Source organism: Rhinatrema bivittatum, chromosome 3 (genome assembly GCF_901001135.1).
Source record: "Rhinatrema bivittatum chromosome 3, aRhiBiv1.1, whole genome shotgun sequence".
NCBI lineage: Eukaryota > Metazoa > Chordata > Amphibia > Gymnophiona > Rhinatrematidae > Rhinatrema > Rhinatrema bivittatum.
The window spans coordinates 519,420,697-519,436,533 of record NC_042617.1 but is presented as its reverse complement, the minus strand read 5'-3'; the positions used below and the strand labels follow the sequence as shown (position 1 = coordinate 519,436,533).

Below are 15,837 nucleotides of genomic sequence, written 5' to 3'. Positions count from 1 at the left end.
TTCCTGGCCATGGATCGCATATTGAAAAGTAGCACCTGGATGAGTGAAAGCAGTTGATCTCTGGTCACTAGGCAGTTATACCCTCTGACTTGAGGAGTCTATAGATGATTCTGAGTAGGTTGCATATTGGATTTCTCAAAGTTGATGAGGAAGCCTAAACTATGTGGGAGACTTATGGTTACATTCAAAAAGTGGAAAACTGATTCTAGAATATCTGCTGTTATCAACCAGTCACAGATACAGGAACACTTGTATTCCCTGGCGATGAAGGTGTGCTACAACTACAGCAAGGCACTTTGAGAAGACTCATGGAGCAGAAGAATTTGTATTGGTAATAGAGTAGGACTTTGTATTGGTAGTTGAACCAATTTCCTTGGAAACATGTCAGCAATAGCTGGATGCTGTTGATGATGCTGCAGAGGAAATAGGAGTTGGTCTGTTGAAAAGATTGAAAAGGGCATCTGTGAAAATATTGCCTTTTATAGGAGTAATAGGTGCACTGTGACAGAGCCAATTGTTCTAAGGCCAGAGATAGATTCTGAACAGCTACATTTTGGTCTTTTATCTGTGAAACATTTTTCAGAGCTTTTCTCAGAAGAGGTTGTTCTCCTAGGCATGAGAGGTCCACTAGTTGGATATCCTCTTGGATGGAACCAGCCACGCCATATATTTGGCTCCAACAAAGGTTGTGGAGGCTCTTACAACAGTATTGAAGGATTCTGTTACCAAACGAAGAAGGTACTGCACAACATCCTCCATGTCCCAGGATGGCTGTGGAAACAGATTTTGGTCAGACAAAGGTAAACCCAGTTTCAGCTTTTGTAGAAAATCATGAATATATTGAACCAAATAAAAATGGTGGATAGCAATATGGGTGGAAAGCTTGCAGTCTGGAATGTCCATTTGCCGAAATTGTCGAGTAGTTTACCTTTACCGATAGAGAATTAGAGTAAATATGTGTTTTCTTTGTTTTTTCCATAGCCAACTCCACAACTCATTAGTGTGGTAAGTGGACTACACCAAAACCTGGTAATAAGTGAATTTGGAATTTGAGGTCTAGTTTTCTAGTCGTGGGAGGACACAAGATGGGCATGTCCCACAACTTCAGAAGCAATGTCTTCAGAATTTCATGCACCAGTAAGGCTGCTGGTTCAGCAGATGCAGCAAGGATTTTAAGTAAACCAAGAAGTTCAGTTCGTGGGGTCTTGTGGACCTGAAGATCCAGTGCTATTACAAACATCTCCACAAATCTGGAGTAGGAAAGATCCTCTGGAGGTAAAGAATGTTCTGGAAGGTCAGGTAGAGGATCTGACAGATCCCAGTGGATTCAACTTCCAATCCTAGGGGTTCTGGCTCACTGGGCCAGGACAGCAATGAGGAAGAAGAGAATGAAGGGTGTTCATCTGTTTGGGACTTAGAGGAATGGCATTTCTTATGACCTCTGAATGAGTGGACTCCACTGCAAACAAATGCATTGATGAGAAACCCCCATATATGGAATTCCAATTATGAAGGGACTCTGGTCTTAGGAACCATATCTATGTTATGGTGAAGGGAAGCTGGAAAGTTCCATCCATGACATGTGCAAGGGAGGTAAAGAAATGCCTCACTACCCGCAATATATTGGTAGGACTGCTGAATCCTCGAGCCTGGGGTAGGTAAAGGATCATCTTTTTCCGAAACCAGAATTGGTTCTTGAAACAGGCAGTTTACTGGAAGAGCACAGTATGATCACCAAGATCAGATCCCTCATCTGTACATGGACACCTTCTGCTATCAATCTTAGGGAAATAGGCCACTGAAACAATGGAGGTGGTAAGGGCTCACCGGCCGATCTTGGATGAGCTGAAAAATGTTGGTTTGGAAGATCTCTGGATCCCAGGTGTTGTGATTCCTGGCCGTGGTAGCCCCCGGCCAGGACCCCTACCGGTGCGATGTGGCCGAACGGGAATCTCTCCTGGAGGCAGCCAGCCGCACGGGCCGCGGCGCGATTTCCCCGGCGCCTCCTCAAGCAGCATCGAGGAGTACGCGGCAGGCCCTGCTCCTTAAAGGGGCCGCGGCGGGAAGACTCGGCCGGCCCTGGAAGATGACGTCATCACCCGGGGAGATTTAAACCTCTCCCCGGGAACGAGCAGATGCCTTGCAACAAGGTTAGTTAGTGGCTGCTGTGCTTTGCCTTGACCCTGCCTGGACCCGGACTTTGCTTGCCGCTTACCGTAACCGGTGCCTGGACTCTGATTTCACCTAGCCACCTACTTCGGAGCCCTGGTGGTACTCGTTCCTCTGGGACCTTTCGACGTCTAGGTACCGTCCGCTCTTCGGAGAGCTTGAGAAGCTGAGGTTCACCCTCGCCTAGACTATTCCACTCCACCTCCCGGAGAGAAGTTCATCAGGACCGTTCCTCGTTGAGTACCCTCCGGACTAAGGGTCCACATCAGTACAGACTGCAAGGCCATGGACCCATTGGACTTGATGGGCCTCCAGGCTATTCCAGGCCTGGCTCAACAATTTATGCAACAGCGGCAACAGTAACAACAACAACAACAGTGCCTAGAGAATCTGACTGCCACTGTTGAACATTTAGTGAACCGGCTTGATTCGGTCTGAGGAGCAGAGGCTGCCATTCCTACTCCTACGAGTCCAAGCTCCACAATTGCTGTAACCCACTTGCCTGCTCCACCCCGATACGCCGGAGAAGCTAAACAATGTCGAGGATTTCTGAACCATTGCTTCATTCGGTTCTCTTTGCAGGAACAACAATTTCCAACAGATCGGGTTAAGACTTCCTTCATCATTTCCTTGTTGGATGGGAAGGCTCTAGCATGGGCAACCCCGATATGGGAACATGGAGACTCCATTTTGGGTGACTTGCCACGGTTTGTTTGGACCTTCCGCCAAGTATTCGACGAACCAGGATGTCTGTCTACCACCTCCTCGGAACTCCTCAACCTCAGTCAAGGCACTCGCACTTTGGCTGATTTCGCAGTGGAGTTCCGCACCTTGGCATCCGAGCTGGGATGGCAGACTTATTGCTTAAGAGGGATCTTTCTGGAAGGACTATCTCCTCGTATCAAAGACGAGTTGGCTGCACGAGAGATTCCAGATGATCTTGAGGCACTGATTGACCTCGTGGGCCGCATTGATCAACGACTAGAACAACGAGCCAAGGAGTCTATACCATACCGTCGCACAGTTCCGTTAGCCCCTACCTTCTCCCGCCCCATGGTTCACCCAACCACTTCTGAAGCATCTTCCGAGGGCAGGGAGGAGCCCATGCAGTTGGGTAGGAGCCATCTGACTACCAAAGAGAAGTAGCGTCGAAGAAGGATGGGACTTTGTCTTTATTGTGGTAACAAGGGACATCTTCTGGCTCAGTGCCCCGAATGTCCAGGAAACTATCGAACCTAGGCGTCTTAGAGGGGCTGACCCTAGGGAGCAAGCTCGCCCCTCACTGTACTGTCCCGGTCATGCTACATTACCCTCCATGGATCCCTCACAACTTTGGCCCTCATCGATTCAGGATCAGGGGGAAACTTCATTCTAGCGGAATTGGTTCACCAACTACAATACTTCATCACGAGTCACCCCTATACATCTCGTCGATCCAGGGGGAGAATCTTCCGGGTTAAGTCACTGCCTGTACCGCCCTGATAACACTCCATACGGGGATCCTCCACAAGGAGGAGATATCCTTCTTCATTTTGGAAAAGGCGGTCCACCCTGTGGTCTTGGGCCTCCCCTGGCTACAGAAACACACACCCATCATTGACTGGAGGACTCTTCAGATTATGGCTTGGGGATCAGAATGTTTCACTACTTGTTTGAATCAAAGACTACAACCTAATATTCAACTAGCTGTTACTAAACTCCAACCACCCCCGCAATACGCAGATTTTGCAGACGTTTTCTCCAAGGAAAAGGCAGAGATCCTCCCGGCACACCGTACCTTTGACTGTGCCATAGATCTGATTCCCAATACCAGTCCACCTAGAGAGCGGGTATATCCATTATTTGGGCCAGAATCCCTTGCCATGTCCCAATACATTAAAAAGAATCTTGAACGAGGGTTTATCCGACCTTAGTCGTCTCCGGCGGGAGCAGGTTTCTTTTTTGTCCCCAAGAAAGATGGGTCTTGAGACCATGCATTGACTACAGAGGACTTAATGCAATAACTCGCAAGGATCGATATCCTCTCCCACTGATTCCGGAATTACTAGACCGCCTTCATGGAGCTAAGGTATTTTCTAAACTGGACTTGCGCGGTGCATACAACCTGGTCCGGATAAAACCAGGAGATGAATGGAAGACCGCGTTTAACACACACGACGGCCATTACGAATATCTGGTGATGCTGTTTGGACTTTGTAACTCTCCGGCGGTATTCCAGAATTTAATGAACGAGGTATTTCGGGACATGTTGAATCAAGGAGTAATCATTTATCTTGATGATATACTAATCTATTCCAAGAGTCTGGTTGCTCATCGCACAGATGTCCGAAGATTTCTTCAACGCCTGAGAGAGAACCGGTTATTTGTAAAACTGGAGAAATGCCTGTTTGAAAAACAATCATTACTTTTTTTGGGCTTCATCATCTCCACCACTGGCTTTCAAATGGACCCTGATAAGTTGGCTGGCATCTGGGAGTGGCCACAACCTGTGGGACTTCGTGCCTTGCAACACTTTCTTGGGTTTGCTAATTTTTACAGGACTTTTCATCCCTCGATTTTCTCACATTGTGGCACCCCTCATGGCTTTGACCAAGAAGGGGGCGGATCCTAGGAATTGGCCTAGTGAGGCAGTACAGGCCTTTGAGGATCTCAAGACCGCATTTCTACAAGAACCTTGTCTCCGTCACCCAGATCCCACGCGTCCATTTATTGTGGAGGTGGATGCTTCGGACATGGCTGTAGGGGCAATACTTAGCCAACATTCCAACCAAGGAACATTACTCTCCTACTTTTCCCGCAAATTTTCCCAGGCAGAGACAAACTACAGGTTTGGAGACAAGGAATTGTTGGTTATAAAGATGGCTTTCGAGGAATGGAGGAATGGCTGGAGGGAGCGCAACACACAATTACGGTCTACAAAGACCATAAAAATTTGAATACCTTAGTAAAGCACAACGATTGAACCCACACCAAGCTCGATGGTCACTATTCTTCAGTTGCTTTGATTTTGTATTACGTTATCGCCCCGCAACCAAAAACATTCGTGCAGATGCTCTTTCCCGGTTGCACGAGACAGATGACACACCTGACTCCCCCAGCTATATTATTGATCCAGCCAAGGTGGTTCTGGCCACTACAGAGACTGCACCACCAGGGAAGACAGTGGTTCCTCTCCGCCTTCGTCCCAAGGTACTTTCATGGGCACACGATTCCCTTACGGCTGGCCATCCTGGGAGGACAGGTACCTTGGAAATATTATTCCGCTACTACTGGTGGCCCTATTTGCGTCGGGATGTGCGTGCCTACGTTGATTCCTGTCCGAAGTGTGCTCAACAGAAGCCATTACCTGGCCGACCTTGGGGCCTCCTCCAACCCCTACCACCACCTCAGGAACCCTGGGACCCATGTTTCCACTGACTTTGTAGTGGATCTTCCTCCTTCTTCCGGCAATCAGGTCATTTGGGTTGTGGTCGACCGATTTTCTAAGATGGCACACTTTGTTCCCCTACCCAAGTTACTATCCGCCCTTGAATTGGCAGGGCTATTCTCCCTCCATGTGTTCTGCCTTCACGGTCTCCCACCCCACATCACAGACAGGGGGCCACAATTTACCGCTAAATATTGGGGTGCGTTGTGCAAGAAATTTGGTGTGCAGTTGGATTTTACCACAGCTTTTCACCCCCAGGGGAATGGGCAGGCTGAGCGAATCAATAGAGGATTGAAGATGTTTCTCCCCCTCTTTGTAAACAATCGCCAAGACGACTGATCCACACTCTTACTCTGGGCCGAGTTCTCGCATAATTCCCACACGCACTCTGCCACTGGAAGTTCACCGTTCCAAATTGTCTACGGCAAGCAGCCTCGGCCTCCCCTTCCTCTACCCCTTTCGGTTGCCTCCCCGGCAGCTCACCTTTCCGCTCTACAAATGCATGAACTCTGGAAAGTTACTAATGCCAAGCTTTCACGTGCGGCCGCAAGCACCAAGCAGATGGCGGACAACATAGTCGGCCTTCTCCACTATTTAATGCGGGAGACCAAGTTTGGCTCAGTACACGCCACATACGCCTCCGGGTTCCATCCATGAGACTCGCTCCCAAGTACATTGGACCTTTCTTCATTAGTAAACACCTGGGACTGGTAACCTACCGCTTGCGGCTGCCTACCAGTCTCCGTATTCATAATTCTTTCCATGTCTCCTTGATCAAACCAGTGATCTCCTCTTCGTTCCATGCTGCGTCGGTTCGGCCAAAGGCCGTTGCATCAGAGGAAGATCCGATCTATCAAGTACGTGAGATTCTTGATGTCAGTCGTAATCACAGATGGTGGGAATACCTGATTGCATGGGAGGGCTTTGGTCCGGAAGAAAACTCGTGGGAACCATCAGCGAACATCTTGGATAAGTCCTTACTCCAGCACTTTCATCTGTCACACCCTGGTAAGCCTGGTCCTTCCAGGAGGGGGCACTGTTGTGATTCCTGGCCGTGGTAGCCCCCGGCCAGGACACCTACCGGTGCGATGTGGCCGAACGGGACCCTCTCCTTGAGGCAGCCAGTCGCGCGGGCCATGGCGCGATTTCCCGGGCGCCTCCTCGAGCAGCATCGATGAGTGTGTGGCAGGCCCCGCCCCTTAAAGGGGCCGTGGCGGGAAGACTCGGCCGGCCCCGGAAGATGATGTCATCACCCGGGGAGATTTAAACCTCTCCCCGGGAATGAGCAGATGCCTTGCAACAAGGTTAGTTAGTAGGTGCTGTGCTTTGCCTTGACCCTGCCTGGACCCGGACTTTGTTTGCCTGCCTTGACCCTGCCTGGACTCCGACTTTGCTTGCTGTAACCGGTGCCTGGACTCGGATTTCACCTAGCCACCTACTTCGGAGCTGTGGTGGTACTCGTTCCTCTGGGACCTTTCGACATCTAGGTACCATCCGCTCTTCGGAGAGCTTGAGAAGCTGAGGTTCACCCTCGCCTAGACTATTCCACTCCACCTCCCAAAGAGGAGTTCATCAGGACCGTTCCTCGGTGAGTACCCTCCGGACTAAGGGTCCACATCAGTACACCAGGATAGACATGTAGAATATCTGGGTGATGCAAATGAAGACTTTGTGGGTTGTATGCTCGAGGAAGATCCAGGTATCTCATAGATCGAGACATGCATCAAATGAATCGTGGCCTGCACTAGGTGCACCAGACACAATGCAGAAAAAGAGAACGTGACACAAGAGTCCACCTGTGTCAAATGTGTCAAGCCATCTTGCTTCAGTGCATCATGCATCGGTGTAGGTTGCACCTGTGCGTCATATGTGATGATGCACCATGGCTTAGGGGCACTGGTACATAGACAGTGTCGAGTGCATCAATGGCTTTGTGTGCATTGAAGGCTTTGATTGCAATGAACTTGTTTTGAAAATGTCAATGTAGAGCTGGAATGCATCACTGCTTTGACATTTGCTGCATCATCGGTGCCAAACAGGGATGCTGTGTTGGCATCGATGGCCCCTGATTCTTATGTTTCTTTGATGCATGTAGGGCTGGCTCAAGAAAATGATGCCACTTGTGCATCAATGGCTGCTGGGCACCTGAACTTAACCCCATAACTTCGGCCTCCACAGGTGGACAAGTTTTGGAGTGGCTCTGATTTATGAGCTTTCCCAAGGAGGCAGACTACTGCACTGTGGGAGGAATTACTCCTTTGAAATTTACCTAGCTCATATATACTCAGACCTCTGGAATTTTGTGAGCTTGGGGGATATCCGTCCACAGGCTGCACAATCTTCTGGACGTGACCAGTCCCAAACAATGGTAGCAAAGTTAGTTTCCGATGGTGAGAGAGAATTTTCCCACACAAGCAGCTTTTGAAACCACTCACAGCTGCTGACTTTCTTGTGGCCCAACATTTTAAGGGAGTTGAGGAACACTTTCAGTGCCAGTCTTTCACTTCACTTTTGTATTTATTTTTTTTACATACAGCACTGAAACGTTCTGTCTTGGTGGTTGCAGAAACAGAGAGGCACGGCAGAAGAAAATATTATAAAGAAAAATTAGCAAATCGAAGAGAAAAATAAAGGAGAGATGATGTACATATCCGTGCTTTAGCTTGGACAAAAAATGAGGCGGCTCAAGAGGCCATTCTCACACAAGAATTCCTGCACATGCTCAAGAGAGCACTACAGCTTAGAAAGAGAAGTCCATTCAGAGCCACTGGATGATGGCACCCATATTTAATAGCTAATTCAGCCTGCCTATCGATGGAAAATTAGTGCACAAACTGCTTAGTATTTGATTAAGGTGATTTCGCATTTTTTAAATTAAACAGATCTAAAAGAAGAAATTAAAAACAGGAAGCTTTAGCCAAATGGCCAACACACAATGTAGAACCACTGAGGCAGCTGCAGAGTGAGAAGATTATGTTCAATTTGACTAGAAGAAAAAAAATCCTAAAACAAAAGAGAAGTAGTTGTGGAGCCACCTCAGCAGAACTAGGTTGTTGACATTTCAGTAAAAGCAAAACAAACTCCCTTTACTGGCAGGCACAATACCCTCCTTATGAAAAGACAGTAATTTACCACTAATGCATGTCCTATTGAGAAAACATAACAAATAAGACTGATATAAATGCCTATATGCTAGTAAAATACCTCACCTCGGTCACACACACAGAACTGACCTTCACCAAGTAAGGAAAGACCACAAATTATAAATATGGAGACAAACTGGAATGGAAAACCAAACAAGTCACTCTGCATGCAGTGCAAACCTGGAGAAATGGAAAGAGAAATATAGCACCTAACATAGTCCCAGGATCTGCAATAATGCACACAAACTAATCAGCATAAAGTTACATCTGTATTATGGAACACAACCCTATCTATGAAAAGGCAACACTACAAATATTAAACCAGGCCCTAAATACTAATACAGCTCTTATTAGGAAAACAGAACAAGCCAAGCTGCTATAGATCCCCACACAGAAATAATTGTAAAACTATACTAATAAATGTTACAAAACAGCTGATGAACAGATCATCTAACAATTAAAAACTCATAAAAATTAAAAATTGTCCAAATATCAATAGAATATTTCAAAACAGCAAACACATCACATAATACTCAATAATTAAAAATAGCAGTCAATAAAGAAAAATAAACTTAAAAAGTCACCTTTACTTACCCTTTCCAGCAACTCTCCTACTCCTTTCCCTTGCCAGCCAATAGCACACACCATACAGCAGTAGCTGCTGAAGATCTGTCCTCACGGTCCTTTTCCTTAGGGCCCACAACCAGTAACTCGCACACAGTCTCTGGCTCACACACACCACTAACCTCCCTAATCAGACTCTTCCTCACACACATCAGCCACCTGGCTGACCAGTCTCTCTTCCTCACACACACCAGTCACCTCCCTGACCAGTCTCTGTCTCTCACACACACACACCAATCTTCCCGACAGTCTCTCTCACAGAAAGACATCACCTCCCTGAGCAGTCCCCCCATCTCTCACAAAAATACATCGCCTCCGACCAGTCTCTCAATCACTTACATACAAGTTTTCAATCACACACAAATGTTCTTGCTCCCATTCTACCACACCCACACAAAGCTGCCACTCACACACCCATTCTACCACACACATACACAAAAGCTGCTACTCACGCACCCATTCTACCACACACAAAAGCTTCCACTCACGCACCCATTCTACTACCACACACAAAGCTTCCACTCGCACACATACACACACTCAATCTAGTTTCTTTTCTCACGTGGAGCCTCTTCTCATTCAGAACATAAGAAATTGCCATGCTGGGTCAGACAAAGGGTCCATCAAGCCCAGCATCCTGTTTCCAACAGAGGCCAAAACCAGGCCACAAGAACCTGGCAATTACCCAAACACCAAGAAGATCCCATGCTACTGATGCAATTAATAGCAGTGGCTATTCCCTAAGTAAAATTGATTAATAGCCATTAATGGACTTCTCCTCCAAGAAATTATCCAAACCTTTTTTGAACCCAGCTATACTAACTGCACTAACCACATCCTCTGGCAACAAATTCCAGAGCTTTATGTTTGGTACGCAGCATCTCTCCGCCCTTCAGCCGCCGCTGGCCTAGCCTCCGGCAGCGGTATGCAGCAACACTCCACTACCAACTGCATCGGCCCACCGGGGGATGATCGATCCCCTGATAGACCAATCTGCCCCTGGGGAAAAGGGAAGCACAACTGGGGCAGTGGGACACTGGGAGCTGCGACACAGCTGCCGGTGCTTTGCAACACACCAGTTAAGAATCGCTGCACTAGACTATCATGTATCAAACTACAGATCTTCAGCTGCTACACACCAAAGATTTGGATCAAGTCTCCAATTATGCCTCAAGTCTAACTATTTCACTTTCAGGAAAAAAATTAAAGCAACAGAGCCCCCCTCCTTAGACTGACCCACTTCGTTAAAATCTCTGTTCCACTAAACCATCCCCTGAACTATTTTGATTAATGTCCTGGCTCTCATTCTGGTTGCTACTCCTTTACATATGATAAAACAGTCATTTTCTGTTTATTAAATTTATTGTAATTAGCCTAGAGGTCACCTGCGTAAAAAGCAGAAATTAAATATTAAATGAATAACATTTATCCTAGCCACTACACTGTACTACAGCTGGGTTCTAGAAACATCTTACGTCACTCACCCATCATGTTTTCATCCAGTGGCAGGGATACTCCAACATCACAGATTTTAATGGTCTCAAAATCACCTTTAATGACAACATTAGAGGACTTGATGTCACCATGGAGCAGTTTCTTTTCATTGTGCAGATACTTAAAAGACAGATACAATGCAAGTTAACATCTATTTTAAAAGCAGATTTGCAAAACCTCAGTTGATGTTAGTTATATTCAATATTTAATATTAAATTCAGAAGAGATTAAAATTTGTCCATGCAAGGCTCTCCTTGCTTTTTTTCATATAAGTGGACATCATAGCTGCAATACATTATTTCCCTTTTTTCTCTAACATATATAGTGTCTTACATAGTGCAGCTATTTCTTTTATCAGGCAACTATAAGGAAGCAGCTACTGTGTGGTTTGATTGTTCACTACATGCTAAAGAGGGCTGACCAATCAATAGCAGTTCAATGTGAACAACAGCAGCAATGAATTTTAATAGAATAAAGATATGTAATTCTAAAAATAAGCGCAGTTGCTTACCTGTAACAGGTGTTCTACTAGGACAGCAGGATGTTAGTCCTCACATGTGGATAGCATCATCTGATGGAGCCCGGTATCGAAACCTTTGACGGGCAGACTGAGCATGCTCAGCCTGCTGCTATTCACGTGTCCACGCGAGGTCCCCCTTCAGTCTCGTAATATAGCAAAAATATGAGCAAGAAAAATAACAAACCGAAGGTGAACCCAACAACATGGGGAGGCAGGCAGGATTCTTGAGGACTAACATCCTGCTGTCCTAGGAGAACACCTGTTACAGGTAAGCAGGATGATAGTCCTCACATGTGTGTGACTACAAAGCTCCAGACTGCCCCATTCGACCAAAGAGACCCACAATAGCCAAACAAGGTGCCAATAGACGCAACACAACTGCAGCACTGTGGGAAAACAGGGGTAGTCTGGCCCCACAGAGAGCACGATGAAAACAGTTGGGTTCAGGACTGGAATAGATTGCAGAGGGCAGACTGGCCAAAAGCGCTGTCCTGGAGACTATCCCTGTAGAGTCAGCAGTGAGCCATGAATGTGTGGAGAAAACTACAGGTTGCGGCCCTGAAGATCTCAGCGATAGGGACCGCGCGCATATTTATTTATTTAGGATTTTTTTTTTTTTTTATATACCGACATTCTCGAAACACACATCAGTGGCATATGGGCCACTGATGCCGCCATAGCCCGCACAGAGTGAGCCCTCACCCTGCCAGCCAGCTGGAGGCCTGCCTGCTCGTAGCAGAAGGCAATGCAATCCGCTAGCCAGTTGGATAGGGTCCATTTCCCCATTGCTGTTCTCAGCCTATTGGTGTCAAAAGACACAGAATTGGGAAGACTGTCTATGACTCGCTGTATGATCCAAGTAGAAAGCGAGCGCCCACTTGCAGTCCAGGGTGTGGACAGCACGTTCACCTGGGTGGGAATGAGGCCGTGGAAAGAACATGGGAAGGATGGGAAGGAGTACACGTTCCACAAAGAAACCTCCGCTCAGCAAACAAAGCACTACTAACAATCCCTTCAGTAAAGTCAGCAAAATTAACCCAAATGAGAGAAAGGGCTTTATCATTGGCTGGGCCCATACTATGGAACACGATGCCCCCCGAACTCAGATTACAGAATAATCTCAAAACTTAAGAAAAATCTAAAAACATGGCTCTTTAAAAAAGCCTTCACTAAAGAGTGTGGAGGGTAGAGAATGAAAGTACAGGGTAATGCAGATGAGAATGAATGTACTCAATCCTACATTTAAGAAGTAATATTTCAAAGCGATAGTAACTCAATAATATACCTGGACTTGACCAACATTACTCAAATAATGATTTTATTTATGAAATTGTAACCAAACTTTATTGGCACCTGTTAGAATGTATGATATCCTACATTTACTTACCTTAGTCTATGTGCCTATTTGTAAACCTTTGCGATGGTATATAACTTAGCAATAGTATAGAAAAGTTTTTACATAAATAAATAAATAATTGACTGGTTGATGTGGAAAGCAGTCAACACCTTCAGCAGAAATTTTGGATCCTTGCGCAGCACCACACAATCATGAAAAAATTTCGTGTAGGGAGCGTACGACACCAGGGCTTGGATCTCACTGACCCTGTGAGCAGAAGTGAGAGGCTCGAATGGATGCTGCATGAGACTCGCCAGGACAACGATGAGATCCCACGGGGTTGCTGGCAGGCAAAGCAGGGGCTTCAGCTGAACCAGGCCACGCATGAAACACCCAATCAGAGGCTTGACTGAAATGGGCGCCCCAGCAACACCCTGGTGGTAGGCTGTGAGGGTGCTGAGGTGTACTCGGACCGAGCTGGTTTGGAGGCCAGATTCGGAAGGTGCCAAAGGTAATCCAGCAAGTGGAGGAGCGGACAGAAGAAAGGGTCCAGTCCTTGGCCGCCGCATTAGGTGGACAAACACTTCCACTTCGAGCTGCAAGATTTTCGGGTGGAAGGGTTTCAGAGATTCAATCAAGACCCTGGAGACACCATCCAAGAGCTGAAGGGATGGAGAATCATGAGCTCAACACCCACATAGTGAGGGCCAGGGCCTGGAGGTTCGGGTGGCGCAGGGAGCCCTGGTCCTGCGATAAGAGGTCGGAAGCCGTCCTCAGCGGAACCGGTGCACTCATGCATAGGTCCTGGAGCAGAGGAAACCACACCTGCCTTGGCCAGGAGGGTGCGAGCAGGATCATGGTCCCCCTGTCCTCTTACAGCTTTGTCTAAGTCCTCGATAGGAGCGGAATAGAGGGGTACGCTTACAGGAGACCTTGTCCCCAGTGAAGGGAGAATGCGTCGCATGCCGGATGGTCCTTCCCCGGAAACAGGGAGAAGAACATGTTCACCTTGTGATTGTGGGGAAAGGCGAACACGTCCATGTCTTTCATGCTCCAGCCCCGGAATAAGAAGGCTGCCACCGCTGGGTTCAGGGACCATTCGTGTGGCTGAGAGGACTGGCTGAGGCGGTCCGCCAGCGCATTCAGGTGACCCGGCAGGTAGATGGGCCTGTAGATACATCCCTCTGGAAAGGGCCCAATCTCAGACCTGTATTCACTTCCTGGCAGAGGAGGAAGGAGCCCATACCACCCTGCTTGTTAATGTACCACTACCTTGTTGTCCGTTCTGACGAGGACGACCTTGGAGGACAGCCTGTCCTGGAAGGCCCACAAGGCATACCGGATCGCCTGCAGCTCCACGAAGTTTATCTGGCAGTGAGCCTCATCCACAGTCCAAAGGCCCTGGGTATGCAGGCCCTCCATGTGGGCACCCCACCCCTGAGGTGAGGCATCTGTGGCGAGGGCTGAAAACAGAGCCTGGCTTCCAGATTGGGCAGTGTCTCCCACCAGGTCAGGGAGAGGTGAAGAGGGTCTGTGACCATCCCTGGCGCCTCCAGATTCTCAGATGACTGCTGCCACTGGAACCGTAAGGTCCACTGAGGATCCCTCATGCAGAGGCGAGCCAAGGGGGTCACGTGGACCGAGGCCGCCATATGGGCTAGCAGGCTGAGCAGCAGATGGGACGGCACCCTCTTTCTGTTGCGAATGAGGGTGGCCAGCGAGGAGAGGGCAACCGCTTGATCCTTGGGAAGAAAAGCCTTTGCTTGTGACATATCCAACCTGGCACGAATAAAGTCTAGCCGTGGAGATGGATAGAGATGTGACTCAGGGAAGTTGATAACGAATCCCAATATCTGTAAGGTCTGAACCGTCAAGGTCAGTGCACTCAGGGCCTCGAAGTGGGAGTCGCTCCAGATCAGCCAATTGTCCAGGGATGGAAAGACATGGACCGAGAGACACCTGAGGTAGGCAGCCAACACTGCCAAGCATTTCGTGAAGACATGTGGGGCTGATGCCAGTCCAAAGGGCAGCACTTTGTTCTGAAAATGTGCTGTCCCCACCAGAAAGCGGAGGTACTTCCTGTCTTTGGGGACAATTGTAATATGGGTGTAAGCCTCCTTTAAATTGAAGGAGCAGAGCCAGTCTCCTCTTCAGAGGAGCGGGTCAGCATGCCCGAAGCCATTTTGAATTTTTCTCTTATGAGAAATCGGTTTAACGTCCTGAGGTAGAGGATGGGGCGCAAGCTGCCATTCCTCTTCGGAATGAGGATGTACCTCGCATAGAAGCCATGGCCCCACTGCTTGCGGGGAACCAATTCTACCGCGTCCGCCACTAGAATGGTGGAAAGTTCTGATAGAAGGAGAACCTGATGGGCAGGCGTACCCCTCGATGGACATGGAATGGCGGTGTCTGGGAGCCTGCTAAAGTTTAGGCGGTGGCCCTGGCGGACAATGGAGAGGACCCAGCAGTCTGAAGTGATCGCTTCCCAATGGCGGGCGAAGCAAAAAAGCCTACCACCAACCACCAGGGGAACCAGCATTTGGCTCGTGCCCCCTCGCCGCCAGTCAAAAGCCGGCGGAGAGGGTCTGTTTGGGGGCTGGTTGAGCCCTTGGAACTCACTGCTGCTGGCCACGACTTCTAGGGCTGGACCAAGGCAGGCGGGCACGGGCAGCTGGAGGGAAGTACTTCCTCGGCTGATAAAAGGGCTTGCGAGAGCCTGGCCTTGCGGCGGATGGCCCTTCAGAGGAGCTGGCGGAGAGTTGCTGAAGAGTATCATGCTGATCTTTCAGCTGCGTCATGACTTCTTTCACCTTATCCCCAAATAGGTTCTTGCCTGTACAGGGTGGTCTGCAAGTCTATCTGGAACCTCTGGTTGGAGACCGGAGGCCCGGAGCCAAGCCAGCAGTCTGGCGCCAACACCTCTGGCGGCTAGGTGGGCTGCAGTCTCAAAAACGTCATAGGTAGACCTGACCTCATATCTCCCTGCCTCAAGCCCAGCGTTGCAATGGCTGCAAGAGACTCCTGCTTTTGCTGGAGAAGGCCCTCCACAAACTCCTGGACCTGCTTCCATATGCTGCAGTTGTATTGGGTCATGTATAGCTAGTAGGCCGCAATGCAGGCCACC

The 15,837-nt window shown here is 48.3% G+C and overlaps 1 protein-coding gene across 3 annotated transcripts in view; it reads right to left on the bottom strand.

Annotated features, from left to right (window-relative positions):
- The window catches only part of PBK (PDZ binding kinase), a 178,771-nt gene that overhangs the window by 52,981 nt on the left and 109,953 nt on the right, over positions 1–15,837 (bottom strand). For all 3 annotated transcript variants that reach the window (XM_029596228.1, XM_029596227.1, XM_029596226.1), the window contains exon 6: positions 10,848–10,977. In XM_029596228.1, coding sequence (XP_029452088.1) covers positions 10,848–10,977 — 130 coding nt within the window. The remainder of the gene's footprint in view (positions 1–10,847; positions 10,978–15,837) is intronic.